The following is an 18,289-nucleotide window of genomic DNA, read 5'->3' as shown; positions in this document are numbered from 1 at the left end:
GTCATTTCAGAGGAACACTGGTAAACTGGTAAAATATAATGAGAATCTGGTGTTCAAATTGAATGGAAATTTTGACCTAAGTTAAGAATAAAAAATTATAAATAATTTCCCTGTATAAGAGAGGATTTCTACACCGTCTGCATTGTTTAGTGACAACACCAGTTTATTGTGAAATATATTCTATAGACCAGTGGTGGCGAACCTATGGCACTGGTGCCAGAGGCGGCACTCAGAGGCCCTTCTGTGGGCACCCGGGCCATCACCCAGCGCACCAGACAGGAATCAAAGAATTTTCCTCCAGTTCCAAGCAACTTAAAAGATGCTGCTTTCAGTCATATTTTGATACTTCCTTCGCTACTTGGGACTGTAGGAAGAGGGAGAATGAGTAGATAGGGCCGAATTATCTTTGGAGGACCTCCTGCAGGCCCCACAATTCTCTGTGTACAGAGGGACACTGCAAAGAAGCTAAAATGATAAATATTTTCCATCTTTCAACTGTGTTGATGTCCTCAGGAGGTAAATATGAAGTCGTTGAACAGGGAGCAATTAGTTACAGCTTTAATTTTTGGTTGGCACTTCGCAATAAATAAAGGGGTTCAGTTTGGGCACTCGGCCGTTAAAAGGTTCGCCATCACTGCTATAGACTGTAGTATTCTCGGTGCAATATTGGTGCCTTAACACAAGCTCAACCTGTTTATCATACTATTTCCCCTGGTTTTCTACATGTTGAGTTAGTATGCGATTGTTCAGCAATATAAAAATGGGGTTTTCACCTTATTCAAATTCATAACTCACCAATAGGATAGGTTTTTTAAAATTGTATTCTGGTAACTTAGAGTCATGCAATGTATGTTTTGTACTCTGGATAAATGGTGGTGCTCACTACTCCAAGTGCATGTCTGATCAGTTTTTCTATTCATTCTGTAATAATAGGGACTCCTGAGTTTTGTGATTAGCGGTGACCCCAGTTCTTATAAAAATCACCAAACAAGGGTCATTAAATGTTTAATCTTTTATTGGTTGTTTTTGTCCCTTTAACAATTTGTTAAATTTAAATCATTTCTTGATTTTATAAAAATGACTAACCACTGCATATTGCATTATGGTGCTACCTAAGCTGTTTGCAACTTTGTTACTAGACCATAATATTTTTGAAATGTTCCAAAAAGTTTCAGCATGTCTTGAGTGTTTTTTTTTAACATTGTGTGTGTGTGTGCAAAGAACCCTAACTTTCCATGGTTTTATGTCCCAATGATTTGGAGGCGATATCTGGGACTGATTAGCCCCATCTCCGAGCTTTCACAAGAAAGATTTGCCAAGAACCTTCCTACAATTTGATTTCAATGTGAAGCAGTTGCGCATTTTTTTTCAGCTAGCAAATTTGTCAGCAGAAGGTGTATTCTTCTCTGAAGGGAGGCGCAAAAATAAAGTTATGTGAATGAGCAATGTGTATGACTAGCCTTTGTATGAGCCATTAGTGTGACTACTCTCTCAGCATGTGGCTCCGTCTGTGGCAAAGCATAGTTCAATAACATGGCGGAGGACACCAAATCCCCAGGGACGCCGTATCTTCAGACTGGCGCAGCTGATTGAATAACTATAACATCGGGCAATACACTCAGGAAAGGATTATATGATCCAACTTCAATTTTGCAAGTATATTGAAAGGTTTTTTTATTGGTATATGTTATAAACTGGTAAGTTCTCACAAACCGGAAAAAGTCTTTAGAAAGTTGATTTCGGAGCGGACTGTAATGAGGATATTGAAATTGATTTTGCGCCTTCCTTCAGAAAAGAATACATCTTCTGCTGACAAATTTGCTAGCTGAAAAAATGTCCAACTGCTTCACATTGAAATGAAATTGTAGGAAGGTTTTGGCAGATCTGGCAGGTCTGAAGATTCGGCGTCCCTGGGGATTTGGTGTTCTCAGCCATGTTTTTGAACTATGCTTTGCCACAGACAGAGCACGTGCTGAGAGAGTAGTCACACTAATGGCTCATACAAAGGCTAGTCATACACATTGCTCATTCACATAATTTGTCTCAACCATACATATTCAGTTGGTGCCATGGATTGACATTGGAAGGTTGACTGACTCAACCAAGATTGTCAGGTTTACCTGTGTATGGTTATTTTGAATAAAGTTTTCTGGATTCTGCTACCTCTTAACAGATTGTTAGCATGATCTCATGTGTTTATTCATTGTCTTCCATTTCTGCAGGGTAGCAAGGTGCAGACCAGAGTTGGACTGTTAATGTTGCTGTGTACTTGGCTAACCAATTGCCCCATTGCAGTTACTCATTTCCTACACAATGCATCTAATGTGCCTTTTGTATCCTTTACTGTTCTGAGTTGTTTGTGTGATTGCCACTAGTTAAAGACAGTCTGTTAGATTCTTGATAGGGGTCCTGCAGTGCTGCAAATCCAGAATCTAAATGGACAGTATCCCCTCATCAGTTCTGACTGAAGACTCTTGCCACTTCAAGCAAACCTTTCACCTGGAATTGCATTTTTAGCTGGTATGTTATGCAGATTTTAAAAATGCTTTGTCAGTATTCTGAATCATTTCAGTAGTTTATATAAGCGTAAGACACTTTAACTGGCTCCCTGCCAGCAGCATGTGGTGAATCCCAGGGCAGGGGTAGCTGCAGTCAGTGTGTGCCTGTGTCTCCTCATGCCTTCTTCCTCTACCCCACACCATCCCCCTCCCTTTCCTGCCTGCTCAATGTACATGACATTAAGTGGGAGGGGTGAGGGAGTTGGATGAGTATGGGGACCCACCCCACACTGCTGGCAAGGAGCAGGGAATGTGAATTAAACTTGTACAAACCACTGAAACGGTTCAGAATGCTGGGAAATGCATTTGTAAAATCTGTATAGCATAGGATATTGGAACATCTCACCAGGGGGATAGGTTCCCTTTAACCAAACTTCAACAGTAAAATACTTCTAATAGCTAGTGATATCTTCTGTTTTTTAAGAATGTTTCTTCCTTAATGGACATACAGCTCACAGCTCAGATATCTGAAAATCTTGGAGAAGAGGAGCAGCTTGTTCAGGGTTTGTGTGCCCTGCTCCTGGGAATTTGTATTTACTATAACGATAACTCGCTCGAAAGCAATACCAAGTAAGTGTCACTTAAAGGGAGTTAGCTTGCTTCCAAATTATCCTAGAAGCAAAACCAGAATTGCGTAGGGTACTATATAAACAGGAAAGGTAATAAAAAGAAAAGAACATAAACTTGTCATACATAATGAAAAACAACAAACAAGAAAAGTGTAAATATGTCACATAATAGGTAGACAGGCCCTACTTATGGCGCACCAAGAGCTTGACAAATGAACTGAGGACATAGAGTACTACAAGTCCTACAATCCCTTCACGACTATCATACAGCTATATATATCATACTTCCACATAACCTGTGCAGATAGCACGTTTATAAAGATCTTGACAGTGGGCACTTTCAAATGGCTGAATCCTGGCACCTAGAAACAATAAATGGGAGAATCACACCTTATATAATATAATATCATAGTGTGTGGATGCTTCACAGACCCGGAGATATCCACTGTTAAAGTTGCCGTAAAAAATGTGATTATTTATTTTTTTTTCTTTATATACAACTTTCTATTTCCAACTTTGTGGACATAAACTATAGTGAATTAAATTAATGCTACTGGCCCTTAAATCATCAGCCTATTGATTTTGTCCCTGTGGACCAGACAACGGAGGCAAGGCCTATCACAATTTAGGGTGGAACTATCATCAAAGAGCAGAGAAGCACACACATCATTACTATAGTAACAGAGCAGGACAGTTTGTTAGATCATCACTGGGAGCAGAAGATGATGGGTAGGAGCTGTTATTGACAACTGAGGGCTCATTGGAGTTGTAGTATCCTGTAAGGGCCATCTTGGAGATAACTCCACCTACTTTAGAAAGTCCATAAAATTTTGTGAATCGTAAGAGCAAACTATTTAAGCTCTATTTTGTGATTTAATGACAATGAGTTTTGTTGTATTCATTTATTTATAGCATTATGGGTTTTTGTATAAGACATTTATACTCCCAGAATCCCCTTTAACTTACAGTTTGCAGAAGTACATGCACTCTCTCCATCTGTAGTTAATAATGCTGTACATATTTATAAAATATTTTGGTAAAGGTTTATTCAGTTTTAAATAAAATGTCATTACATTTGTAGTATTTTATCGGCTAATTTTAATTAATTTTATTTTTTTTAAAAAGACCAATGTAATTAATAAAACTATCCTAACAACTTGTATTTCATGAAAAGAAAATAAAGTAAAAATTGATATGCAAATATTTTCCAAAGATATTGTCATTTAAAGAATATTGTCATATAATGTCACAAAGGGGTTAAGCATAACAGTTCCAGGTACACTAGTACATATGTCTACACTTAGTGAGGAGTAGGCTCCACAAGCAGGTCTTAACAGCTTGACTCCAGGGGCATTATCATGTATGAGATGTGAAAAGATAGTGATATGATAAGGTATGAAACCACTGAGACCCTGGGAGCAAATTATACCTATCAAGGGATATGAGGTGGGTGGAGTATTGTGACAACAAACTTATAGTTCTGCAAATAACATTTCTGACACTGAGGATGAGGCTATGCTTGCTGTTGAATCAGTTTTCTTCTTTTTACCCAGTTCTCCTATGGGCAATGTCAACCATTGTACAAATGGATGATGCTGGGCAATATGGAAAGAAGAATATGGGTGCAGTAGTAGTAATGGCCACATTACCATCTACCAAGAATTTACTTTGTGTAAAGATGAACATTTTTATTTATTTTTTTTTTAAACTGGGAAGGGATTGTGCCCTAAACACTGAGATTTTCATAGGATTTTCTGGATGTATATATAAAGTAACATGTTCTCCCTTTTTTGTTAATCCTCAAAAATTGGTTATGTTTCTTCAGAGAAAAGTTGAAGCAATTAATAGAAAAGAGAATAGGGAAGGAAATCTTCACAGAAAAGCTGGGCTTTATCACAAAGCATGAATTTTACTCGAAGGCTGCACAGAAACCTCAACCAAGTTTTTCCAGTCCTGACCACATGATGTTTGATCATGAGTTTACCAAATTAGTGAAAGAATTAGAGGGTAAGACGCCTGTATACATTTTTTGGTATTTAAAATTATCTGAAGGATTTATTACATCCTATCTCCAGCTATAACAATTTCATAAATTAATACCAGGTTAATAATACTAAGTTATTTGTACGTGTTGTTACTTTATAAAGAGTAGCTAAACCTCTGGAGCCTCATTTTTTATAGTTCAGAAATGAATAGTGCTGGTGATATGTGAAAACTTTGTAATTTACTTTAAGTAAAACCGCTTCTCTGTGTCCTGTATCTGCTTGTTCTCCTGTAATGAGAAGAGTATCTGAAAGCATTCAGGAAGCCTTTCACTTTAAACAGATAAGGAGGCTAATGATTAACTCTTACCATAAATATAGAATATTTCCCTTGATGAGTCTGCTCTCTGTGAAGATTAGACTATTTAGTAAGTGTCTGTAAAGAGTTATGGGGAGCATTATCACTTTTGTCCTCATCTGTTAGTGGAGAACAGGACAGAAAACTGATTTACAGAAACTGCTTCAATAATGAAGAAAGGCAGAGGAAAAAAGAAGGAAACAGGAACATATTTCTTTAATAAAGTATATTATTATGAATTAGCATTTGCACCATTTAAAATAAAAATGGCCAAAATGTATTTGCACTTTAAATGTACATATTACCATGGCAAGAAAATTTTAGCATTACTAAGCTTGTGTTGTATCGGAATATTTCTTTTTACACTCTTCTTGTCTCCAGCGGTCATCATAAAGGCTATCTACAAATCTAGTGAAGAAGACAAGAAAGAAGAGGAGGTGAAAAAATCTCTGGAGCAGCATGATAACATTATATCTCACTACAAAAATGTCATCAGAGAGCAGGTAAAAAAAAAAAACTTTCATTGTGTAAGTTGTTGTAGATGTTGGGTTTTGTTATTGTGATGTTATATTACAAATACCCCAAATGTGGATTCAAGGTAGATATCATATGTTGGATAGTGCATGTGCTCTTCATGCTTACACCATATATACAGAGAGACTTTTAGGCTCTGTTTTACATTGAATAAGCCAAATATATGACAGAACCATTGTGTAAGTATCCTTTATTCATTGAGAAATGCAATAATTTTTTAAACATTTTTTGATACTTTATTTAAATGTTAATCTATACTGGTTTGATTCTATTCTTTACCTTAAACACTACCTTGAGCAATATTTAGCTTGGTTTCTCTTTACATTCTGCATTGTGTCGTGCAAAGTGGTTAGAAGCCCTCAGGCGGGTTTATTATCAGTTTATTACAACTTAAAGGGAGTCAGGTGAGAGTGTGAAAGAAACCCAAGTGATAAAAAAGAAGATAACAAAATAAACAACAAATAAACCAAAATAAACAATAAAAACCTATAAGTGAAATGATGTCAGTCTATGATAAGTGTAAGGCAATGATATTAAATAGATGGACATGGCCTTAAATCTCTGTGAAACTAATGGTATCTGGTATAAGTGATAAAAGGCCCATTTCTTTCCTACAACCAGTCTCTCTTTTGTCTAGGAGCATCTAGTATTTAACCTCTGCAGCTTTTTATAGAATAAGACAGATATGGGACAAAAAAAACTCTGTTCCAGAAAAAAATGCAGCCCCTTAGACCTTTATGTTTAAGAAAAGTTCCCTTTTTGTTCTTTTTCTTATGTGACTAGAAGAACTCAATAGCATAACAGTAGTAGCTCTACTATTTTGTCTACTATCAGTCCAGCAACCACCCTACCGATCATCACATTTCCTGTATAGTCTGAAAGGCTTTGTGAATATGATGTGATGTGGAAGCTCTTGTATATTTGGGGATTATAAAATGTATGTTCTTTCCATTTTCATTTTATAGGACTTACAACTCGAAGAATTGAAACAGACAGTCTCTACTTTACAAGCTAAAAATGAACAGTTCCAAACTACTGTCTCCCAGCAAGTTGCCCAGATTCAACAACACAAAGACCAGTACAATCTTCTCAAGGTGCAACTAGGTAATATCCATAAATAAATGTCCTTAGTATATGTAATACAGTAGTATTCAATGAATATTGTCTACTATACATTGTAATCTAAAGTAAAGATAGAAATGGTTTAAAATTATTTTAATAATTCATTTTGGATCTGTGCCTTTTTTTTGCCTTTTTTATGGCAATTTTCCAATACTCTTTGCTTATAGACTGTGTAAAGGACAGCCATCCTGACGTGCCTGTCTTAGTTTAAACTATATATTTTGTATGAAATAACAAATCAGGAGCATTTCACATAGGACTGTGTTGTGTTTATTGCTCTGTTATCCCCTACAGAAATTAATGAATAATTTGATTGCACAGCCAGATCATCTACCTGGACAATAAGGTTGCATTTAGATTGATTTGTACACTTCCTGACTTCTAGGGTTATAGCCCTGTTGGCAACCCCTTATTGTAAATTAATTCATAAATATCTTGCAAGATAGCAGCAGAATGGTAAAATACTGAACTAATAAAATATTGCAATACTACTATTTACAGCTATAAACAAGTGGTTCCAGGGCATTTTTAAAGGAAACCTACCGTGAGGAATCAGAAGTAGATCTGATGGCAGATTCCTCCTGCCAGTCTCTGCCCTAATCTGTAATTTGATAACCCTGGAACCTAACCGAACTGGTTAAAAACTTTGTTTTAGTAATATGTAAATTAACTGCAGGGGATAAAGGGACATATTACTAAAGGAATTATTATTATTATTATATAGAACACAGATTACACAGTGCTGCATATATTTTGTCAGATCGGTTCCTGTCCCCAATGGGGCTCACAATCTAATCAACCTACCAGTATGTTTTGGAGAGTGGGAGGAAACCCTGAGAGAACATACAAACTTTTTGCGGATGTTAACCCTGGCCCCCTTGAACCCAGGTCCCCAGCGCTGCAAGGCTGTAATGCTAACCACTAAGCCACTGTGCCGCCCACATGTGGGAGCTGAGCCTTGTACACACCCCAGTAGCCTCTGCAGTTAACTTTATTTTAGTAATATATAAATTATTATTATTATATAACAAGTTAGGTTCCAGGATTATTAAATTTCAGATTACCATCATATCTACTTCTACTTTCCTTTAATAAATACTAATGCAGGATCTTTCCTTATAATGTGAGTAAAGCCATAGTTGTGAATATAATGTGTAATCTAATGTTTTGAAATGCCTTGCATTCACCCTATAGCAGTGGTGGTGAACCTATGGCACCGGTGCCAGAGGCGGCACTCAGAGCCCTTTCTGTGGGCACCCGGGCCATCACCCAAGCACACCAGCCAGGACTCAAAGAATCTTCCTGCAGTTCCAAGCAACTTAATAGATGCTGCTTTCAGTCATATATTTAAGTGATACTTCACTACTTGGGTTTGTAGGAAGAGGGAGAATGAGTAGACAGGGATGAATTATCTTTGGAGGACCTCCTGCAGGCCCCACAATTCTCTGTGTACAGAGGGACACTGAAAGAAGCTAAAATGATGCAAATTTTCCATCTTGTCCTCAGGAGGCCAATATGATTGAACCTTGTTGAAGAACACGGAGCAATAAGTGCTCTACTTTAATTTTTGGTTGGCACCTCACAATAAATAAGGGGGGTTTTGGGTTGCAGTTTGGGCACTCGGCCGCTAAAAGGTTCGCCATCACTGCCCTATAGTATAGTTTTTCTCCACTTCTTTGGAGGATCAGGTCTATTCACTCTGCTATTTCTTTATCCATAAAAAGGAAAAGATAACCAGCATCACAACTCGCATAACAGCAATGCACAGATCAATGGGTTCCAGTCTGAAGAAGTCAGCAGGTTGAAGGAGGAAATTGAGGAGCTGAAGAAACAGCATGATTTACTACAAGGAGAACTTTCTGAAAAGAACACTCTTATAGAAAACTTGGTGAGAATTTTTAGAATACGCTGGTGCTGTTGGGAAGAAGGTCCCATTTGACGTATAGAAGTAGCAGAAGGTGTCAATGATTTTGTAATCTAATATCAAGAAAATAGGTGGTGTGGTAAATGTTGTGCACGTAGTTTGTCTGGGTTCTCCAAGTTTTTGGTTATATTTTTAGACTGAAATTTATGCAGAAGTAAAGGTTTTGAGCTTTTCACTTTCCATGTCTTAAATAACAGAGAACTTAGAAAAAATGGTAAAAGTAGTATTGGATTATTTGCATTCACACCACCCCTGCTGTAGCCTATATTTTTATTGACTTCTATAGGAGTGTGTTGTGGATCTGCCCTAACATGATATAAAGGAACAGGTGGTTTTGTAATTTATATTGTTATGGGTGATATCGTTAATGGTAATCATGCATGACAATAAGATGATGGCTGAAAAGTGGCCAGTTTAGTGACCAGCATTTAATGGAGAGGGTTTGCAGATCCTTTACTCGATGATGTGCACTCAACCCAGCTTCTAGACATGGAGAAAAATGTAAAAAAAATGGTTGAAAATTGTTGAAATAAATTAGTGAATGACTATAAAAATGTGCTTACTGGTGCAATTAAAACTGGTTGGTGTTGTGATATACAAAATACCTCTTATCTTGGTATTTTAAGTACGATCAGAATCACAAAATAAGCTGTAGTATGTCGCGCTCCACATATAGGGATATATTGTTCAAACTTGCAGAATACGGTTGTTGTTACCTTTCTGATGTTAATGTTCTTTTTCATCTAACGTTCTAGATGGAAGGTAAAGGTAGTTGCACTTCTGTCGTCACGGATAGCAGCCCTGGCCGGTGGCTGCACTCTGATGTACGTGGCCGCTGCTTGAGGCTTGCCGGTTTTTCACTTTGGTGTCATCACCACTTTGGCTACAGGAAGGAACGAGAACAAATTTCCAACATGTTTCCTTCGTCAAGGATCGTCACGCTCGTTCAGAAGTTTCCTTATGTATCTTTTTTAGTAAAGACTTCAGCTTGTATTCCTGGATGGAGCTTCTTTAATGCTTCACAAGTCACTTTATTCTGTGTGCTGAAGTAATCCGATTGACTGGATACAACCTAGACACTTGCTGTCCCTTTTTAGCCCACAGACAGTAAAAGGAGCTCAGTGTTAGTGGGTGAGTAAGTGAATCAACTAGCAGGGAGGACAGTAAGTTGCTTCCGAACGAGCATGACGATCCCTGACGAAGGAGACCGATTCAGTCTCCGAAACGCATTGGAAATTTGTTACTCGTTCCTTCCCGTAGCCAAAGTAGTGACGTCACCAAAGCGGAAACCAACGAGCCTCAAGCATCGTCCACGCATATCCGAGTGCAGCCACCGGCCAGGGCTGGTCTGGATCCGTGGAGACAGAAGTGCATCTACCTTTACCTTCTATCCGGAACGTTGGATGAATCGAACATTAACATCTGAAAGGTAACAACTACCGTATTCTGTAAGTTTGAACTATATATCCCAATATGCGGAGCGCGACATACTGCAGCTTATTTTGTGATTCTTAAAATAAATTTGTATCGGCTTATACACTTGATTTGACTAAAAGGTCATTTTGTAAAAATGTTTCCTTTTAAATTCCCTTTTCTGATTTGTATCCACAGAGTTGCAACCAAGCCGCAGGACAGACAGAACAAACCACTGGATTGTCTGAGCAAGTCACAGAGCTCCAAAAAGTACTGTTAATTTTTTTACAAGTACTTGTAGTAAAACATTGATCGTTTTTTAATTATGTGCATGTTTCCACCAACATATGTACAGTATTTCAGCCATTAATACCTGTTGATGTCATTTCTTGCCTTGTGAAAATTAATGGGATCCTTCACTTTGGTCATGTGATCATAGTGACCAAAAAATTACTTTAGTCTTAGTTTCCTGTCACGCTTCTAGTCAAATTGTGACACTGCTGCCACCATGTGATGCTGTGCAATTGCCTCATGGGATAGATGGCAGAGCAGAAATATAGAGAAATCTTACAATCAAGATGGCATCAGAGCAGACACAACGTGACAATATAGGGAATTTTTCGCACACTGCAATTCATGTACTGTACATTACACACATACCAAACAAACTAATTCTGCTAGAGCCAGTTTTTGCTTACGACACAGTTGACCACAGTGTTGCTTAGTAGTCATTAGAGCCAGAGCATATAGTAGTAATATTCATAAATATTTTAAGTGCAGATTATTCCACCTGTAGGAGGTTAAAATGTAGTACCTTTTGAAGATAGTTGATGAATGATACTATTCTTTATATTGTTAACAATTTTTTATTTTAATAATTTAAAGGAAATGGAAACGCTACGATCCCAACTACATGTTCAGTCTACAGAAATCAATAGGCTACAAGCAGAAAGAATGGAATTGCTCCAAAAAGTAGAAGCCAGTGTAAGTTGCCTCCGTGCACCCAATTTAATGCACTTATGTTTATATTAAATGGTTACGCTAGGTATAAAGATTCAATCAATAAATTTGATAAAATATCAGATCAGCAGGGGTCCAACATCTGGCATCACCACTAATCACCATTTTGAAGTAGTCTCATTGAGTCGAGAAGCACAGCTTACAATTCACAGGTGCCACATGGCCTAGTTGCAGCTCAGTCCATTAACTGACCTGACCTGCAACACGAAGCGCTGCTGCTGTGCAATATACTATAACATTCTGCAGTCCCCTTACTGCCCTGTGCCGGAAATACCCTCCGAAAAGAAATGCATGTGTAGAGATTTTCTGTTCTTGCATACATTAGTATATTTTTCATTTAAATGTGGATTTTTTTTTGTAGTTTTTGTGTCCACAAAATATTTATATAGTATCTTGAAATATAGGTTTTAGGTAACTTTAGCATGCTTTTAGTACACAGCAGACTACTTTTTTTTATTTTGTAACAAATAACTAGTGTTGTGTAAATGAAGCCTTATATCCGCAACTGTATTGGGGCCCTGATGTGGCTGCACATAAAGGTCTATTACAATCGGTCACAATGCAGTGAGCATACTGTATCTCAAAGCACCATGACCGAGCCAGCCATGTGGCAACATATAGAGCAGGTTCTGTTGTTGGCCTGATTAGTGGCGCAGCTGCTCAGTTTCCTATGGAGATGAAAAAGGTGAGGAGCGCTTTCCTTCTCTACCTGGCCTTAGCTTATCTTCATTTTTTTTTTTCCACAGGCTACAGTTACAGCTTCAGGTGACAGCGCTTCTGCTGCTTCCAAAAATAATGACTATGAGGAGAAAATAGCAGGTTTGCTGCGGGAGCTTAGTTCTCTAAAGGTTTGTCAGTCCCTGAGGTTTTGTACCTTACATAACCTGCATTTTATATTACATTGTTTATTAAAGGAAACCTACCATTTCAAATGGTAGGTGTAAGCTGTAAACACCGAGCACCAGCTCAGGGTGAGCTGGTGCCGGTGCTTAGCTTCGTTAGTGTTAAAACCGCGGTATCGCGGTTTTAACACTTTTTAAACTTTATAGCAGAAGCCGCTTCGGCGCTGCGCGCGACCGTGCGCGCGCAACGCCTGCAGCATTTCCTATGTAGGCGCGCGCACGATCGTGCGTGCGCAGCGCCGAAGCAGTTTATGCTATAAAGTTTAAAAAGTGTTAAAACCGCGATACCGCGGTTTTAACACTAACGAAACTAAGCACCGGCACCAGCTCACCCTGAGCTGGTGCTCGGTGTTTACAGCTTACACCTACCATTTGAAATGGTAGGTTTCCTTTAAGTCTGAACATTGAAAGACGTTGAAAAGTCTCATACATGTAGATGGAATTCATACTGCAGTCATGTTCATGGATTTTACTGCTCGTATAGTTTGACCTAAAATCTGAAATCTTTGCTGTTCTTTTCCCTTGGGAAAACCTTTTACGTGCAAAAATGATTAACTGGTTGAGGACCGGGCCCTTTCCTGTTTTTTCATTTCCGTTTTTCACTCCCCACCTTCAAAAATCTATAACTTTTTTTTATTTTTACACATAAAGAGCTGTGTGACGGCTTGTTTTCTGCGTAACAAATTGCACTTCATAGTGATGGTATTGAATATTCCATGCCATGTACAGGCGGTCCCCTACTTAAGAACACCTGACTTTCATACGACCCCTAGTTACAAACGGACCTCTGGATTTTGGTAATTTACTGTACTTTAGTCCTAGATACAATAAACAGTTATAACAGTCATCAATGGTGCCTGTAATTAAGATTTATTGTTAATCCTGGTTCTTATGACAATCCAACATTTTTAAAATCCAATTGTCCAAAACATTTTTGACTGGGGTTACAATTATAAAGTATACGGTTCCAACTTGCATACAAACTCAACTTAAGAACAAACCTACAGAACCTATCTTGTATGTAACCCAGGGACTGCCTGTACTGGGAAGCAGGAAATAAATTCCAAATTCCGTGAAAATGGTAAAAAAAACGCAGTTGCGCCATTTTCTTGTGGGCTTGGATATTACGACTTTCACTGTGCACCCCAAATGACATGTCTACTTTATTCTTTGGGTTGGTACGATCACGGGGACACCAAATTTGTATAGGTTTTATGTTTTCATACATTTACAAAAATTAAAACTGTACAAATTTTTTATTTTTATTTTGCCATCTTCTGGCGCTAATAACTTTTTTATACTTTGTTGTACGGAGCTGTGGGTGGTGTCATTTTTTGCGACATTTGATAATATTTTCAATGATATCATTTTTAGGACTGTACGACCTTTTGATCACTTTTTATAGATTTTTTTATATTTTTCAAAATTGCAAAAAAATGTCATTTTAAACTTTGTGCACTATTTTCCATTACGGGGTAAAACGCAGTGAAAAAAAACATTAGTATATTTTGATAGATCAGGCATTTTCAGGTGCATCAATACCTAATGTGTTTATGATTTTTACTGTTTATTTATATTTATATCAGTTCTAGGGAAAGGGGGGTGATTAGAATTTTTAGGTTTTTTTATTATAATTTTTTTACTATTTTTCAGACTCCTTAGCGTACTTTAACCCTAGGTTGTCTTATCGATCCTATCATATACTGCCATACTACAGTATGGCAGTATATGGGGATTTTCCTCCTCATTCATTACAATGTGCTATCAGGGTTAAAACGAAACAGCCTTGGGTCTTCGGAAGACCTGAGGCTGTCATGGTGACGGATCGCTGCTCCCTGATGACGTGACGGGGAGCGACGATCCTAGGCAAGCTTTGCTGGCAGCGATTGCTTGATAACACCCGCGATTGGTGCTAGCACCGATCGCAGGTGTTACCGGTAAGTCTTTGCTGCAATACGCAGCAAAGACAAAACCAAAGTAATAAAACGGGTGGTATGGGCATAGATTGTACTGGATCCCCCCGTTGTATAAATTAATCTCACCAAAAAATTGAAAAACACAACATCTAAAGTATATTACGTATAATACAAAACAATCTTTATTGAGAAAAAATAGTGCATCACAATGCACCAGCAGCAATACAATATAAAAACAACAGAGAGTGCCACATAATATAAAGTTGATAAAACCAATGGAACAAATAGAAACTGGTAAGTGTAGCCTATTAACAGTCACAACCTAAGTAGGAATTGTAAACAGAGGAAGAACGTCCCTCACATAAGAGCAGTAATGTTACCTATACCAGTAGGAAGGCACACGCTGTACACCCCGACACGTGTTTCGCACTTAGCTTTTTCAAGGGGAGTGTCTAGAGAAAGGCTTGATGGGTTTAAATATAGGAGTGCACCAATGAGAGAATAAGGCTGAAAAGTATAGATAAGGTACAGCTGTGTACCTATAGCTGATGAACGGCAGGGAAAGGAAGGGGCTGGACAGCAAAAGATCACATGACATGGGAATGGATACCAAGAGTCCGAGATATCGCGGTATCTCGGACCAGGATATGTTTCCTACGCGTGCGCCAAAAAGAGCGAGTGCTGCGACAGATTACCAAGATTCTGGCGCAGCTGCGCCAGAAATCAGATACAGGGTTCAATAGACCACTATGTCACTTGGGAATGCCTAAAGGGTATCCAGAGGACAGTGCTACCTTGTATCCTAGTGTTGTAAAGTCTAGAAGGTATTAAAACCAGCATCAGAGATATAATTATTACAGGGAAGGGGGAAGGGGGAACATCTACATCTAAAATATGGGAAAGGGAAGAGGCTCAGAAAATACTATATAAAGTGACAAGTGCATGGATCAAAATGGTAAAACACAAGTACAAAAACAATTGAATACATGGAATTGATGAAAGTGATAAGTGCAATGAGTACATTAGTACGGGTATATGTACAGGAATGTTGATGTAAACTTATGTACAGGAATGTTGGTGTAAACTTCCACATCTGGGATATAACAGTAGAGAGGACCATGATACATATAGCAAAAAGGAATGATAATAAGTAAACACAATATCATATAAGAAAAACTATGTGCAGAGTGCAAAACAACATGCATGTGACAGTGCAAAAACCGTGCAAAGTGCAAGTGCATCAAAGTGCCAACTAAGGTGGTGAATAGGTAATATAATGTATGCAAGAGGAAGGGAGGCATGGAGGGGTCCAGTATGGAGAATCAGTGGGATTGAGGGGGCCGTTCATATTAGTTCACTCCGGGTGGGCTTCTTGAATAGGGAGCAAAGACTTACCGGCTATGGAGAGGGCTATACGCAGCAAAGACTTACCGGCTATGGAGAGGGCTCATGGCGGGCGGTTGTGAACCAGTTAAAAAAAAAAATCAATCCCCACCCTCCTCCCCCATTCATTTGTTCAGTTTTTCTAATACAGTAGCTGATTATGCATCACTCTAAAATTACTTCTATGAGATCCCCCTGCGAGGTGCATGTTATGCCATGACCTATTTGTAAGGCAACTATTGTGCAACAAAATTAACAAAAATCATCAAATTTGCATTGTTTCAATTTGATGTGTTACTGATAGACGACATTTGGATTTAAAATATTTTCCTTTTATAGGACACATGAAAAAAGATAAAAGTTGTGGTTTTTTTTCAGTAAAAATGATTAGTATTGCTAGTAATAACTAGTTTTTCTTTTGTCTAAGGATGAAGTTAACTTGCTATCCGTGGAGAAGTCGACTTTAAAGCGGGAGCTCGATTCAGCTCACAGCACAACAGCGATTTTACAAGATGAGAAACTTAAACTAGGGCAAGAAGTTTCTGAATCCAAGAAGGAACAAGATGATCTTCTGATTCTTTTGGCTGATCAAGACCAAAAAATCCTGAGTCTGAAGAATAAACTAAAAGAACTTGGGGAACAGGTTAGGCTCTTATAGATTAAAGTGAACTTTCAGCAGAGAAATATGGCAAATTAAATATATTGCCTTGATTGCTCGTAGTATGTTATTGAGCAGGAGCAGACCTGTTTGTGTTTGTACTCGTCAATCATCTTCTCTTTTGAATCGTTCAGTACTTCCAAGACGAGAGGTTATGTTAACAAACGGGGGTCATACACCCACTTTTGTCATTTTGTCATTGCTGTGATACACCATGCTGCAAGAGGGCTATTTGGGTATCTGAGATTGTAGTTAATGGGAACCGGTCAGAGAAAATTTACATAATAAACCACGTAACACCTTCTACGTCATGTTTCTTGCATGGTTCACTGTGGTGGCATCATCAACTTTGAACAGAACTGTAGCACTGAAGTCCAGCTCTGCCTTCCCTACAATGCACCCTTCAATGTAATTGGGTGGCCTGTGTGGATGTGAAATCTGACGATAGTCACACAGGTGCGCTGCTTGTTATATTATAGAGGGTAATCACAGCTGTGTGTTATAATGAGCTGAGCACCTTCATGTCCATCGCATGACCATGGTCAGAATTCTGTCCACTGGAAGTAAACAAAGAAGCTTTCTACAGAAGGACAGCAAGCAGAGATCTAGAAAACTGCGGAATTGATACAGAAATTAGTTTTTTTTTTATTGCTACAGAATCATGTTTACTTTTTGTGCTGTTACTTTGGATCTTTCCACAGAACATCTGCAGCATGTTTGAACATACCATAAAAAGAGAAAATTGCTCTAACACATTCTCTCTATTTATTAGGTGGATGATGAAGATGATTTGGAATCCGGAGACGCAGGCGATGAAGATGACCTGGATGAAGAAGATAGCAGAGACGATGATATGTAGAGACATTCGTACTCCCTGATTTTGTTTTATTTTTACAGTAATAAACCTCTCTAGTAATTCCTCTAATTGAACCTATTGGACTCTTTGAAGGTAAAAGGTGAAGGCGAGAACCAATGGAAGTCATTTAGGTTCTAGAGCAGTTGCCATACATCTTTAATCTAGTTTTGCACATTCTCAAGCCTTTCTTTCTACGGCTTGGCGATGTGATCTTTTTATTGCTCTGCCAGTGTTATATTGCACCTTATTCTCTGTGGTGCTCCCCTGTACTCTTGCCAAGTGCAGAACATTGCTATGCAATGTCAAATGTCCCCTTTCCCTTGTGCATCTAGTTGATTCGCCTGAAACTTGCTGCTACGGCCTCTTCACAGCAAACACTGAATAGATTTCTCTTTATACAGAGGTTGGAATAGAATGAAACAGGAGGTGGATCATTCCTTACTCCCCTGTAACTGTAAAGAGTTTTAATACAAGCATATTAGACCTGGAAGTGTAAGTCTAGTGCCTTTACACCTGAGACAGCTGCTTTCCTCAGTGGTCATATCTTATTTTTCAGAATCTGTGGGAGGCATTAGTATTTGTAGTTCTGCTAGATCCTTGTTTCTTTTATTTGCACCAAGAAGTTTTTAAACATGGAGGGAGGGCCCCCAAAAAAAACACTTAACACCCTGGAACATATTTTCAAAATTGTGGCCATTTCCACTAGTTCACTGTACCGATAACGTTATATAATTTATTGGCTTAAGTCAGGCCATAGAGATTTAGCCACAGAAAGACGTTTTAAGAGTGAAAATATGAATTACATTAATTTCATGTTTTACAAATAAAATAATGCATTTACTTATCATTGTTTTGTGTGACTTTTTCTTTAAATGTATAATGGCTCTATCATGTAACAGCTTACTCATATTTCTAATGGGGAAATGTTAAGATATCAGCCTATTTCTAATGTGTGCGATATGAGTAAAATAAAAAATACTTTAAATGTGAAAACTAGTAAAAATATTAACCTGTCAATGATCTGGTGACAACTGAGTTCTGGATCAGATGTGATATTTTAACCGTAACTAAAGTTTTAGCGGAATTTTAGAAAT

General features: G+C 38.1%; 1 protein-coding gene across 4 annotated transcripts in view; it reads left to right on the top strand.

The window, feature by feature from the left end:
* Nucleotides 1-18,042, top strand: part of USO1 (USO1 vesicle transport factor) — a 49,530-nt gene extending 31,488 nt beyond the window's left edge. For all 4 annotated transcript variants that reach the window (XM_072117045.1, XM_072117037.1, XM_072117062.1 and 1 more), the window contains 11 exons: nt 2,223-2,333; nt 3,010-3,128; nt 4,953-5,134; nt 5,849-5,970; nt 6,967-7,105; nt 8,848-9,011; nt 10,659-10,730; nt 11,346-11,444; nt 12,227-12,328; nt 16,109-16,324; nt 17,112-18,042. In XM_072117045.1, the coding sequence (XP_071973146.1) occupies nt 2,223-2,333; nt 3,010-3,128; nt 4,953-5,134; nt 5,849-5,970; nt 6,967-7,105; nt 8,848-9,011; nt 10,659-10,730; nt 11,346-11,444; nt 12,227-12,328; nt 16,109-16,324; nt 17,112-17,198 (1,413 nt within the window). In that variant the 3' untranslated portion in view covers nt 17,199-18,042. The remainder of the gene's footprint in view (nt 1-2,222; nt 2,334-3,009; nt 3,129-4,952; nt 5,135-5,848; nt 5,971-6,966; nt 7,106-8,847; nt 9,012-10,658; nt 10,731-11,345; nt 11,445-12,226; nt 12,329-16,108; nt 16,325-17,111) is intronic.
* Nucleotides 18,043-18,289: the final 247 nt, after the last annotated feature.

The sequence above is a fragment of the Engystomops pustulosus genome, chromosome 1 (genome assembly GCF_040894005.1).
Source record: "Engystomops pustulosus chromosome 1, aEngPut4.maternal, whole genome shotgun sequence".
NCBI lineage: Eukaryota > Metazoa > Chordata > Amphibia > Anura > Leptodactylidae > Engystomops > Engystomops pustulosus.
The sequence above is the reverse complement of the archived record's forward strand: the minus strand, read 5'-3'. Positions and strand labels throughout refer to the sequence as shown.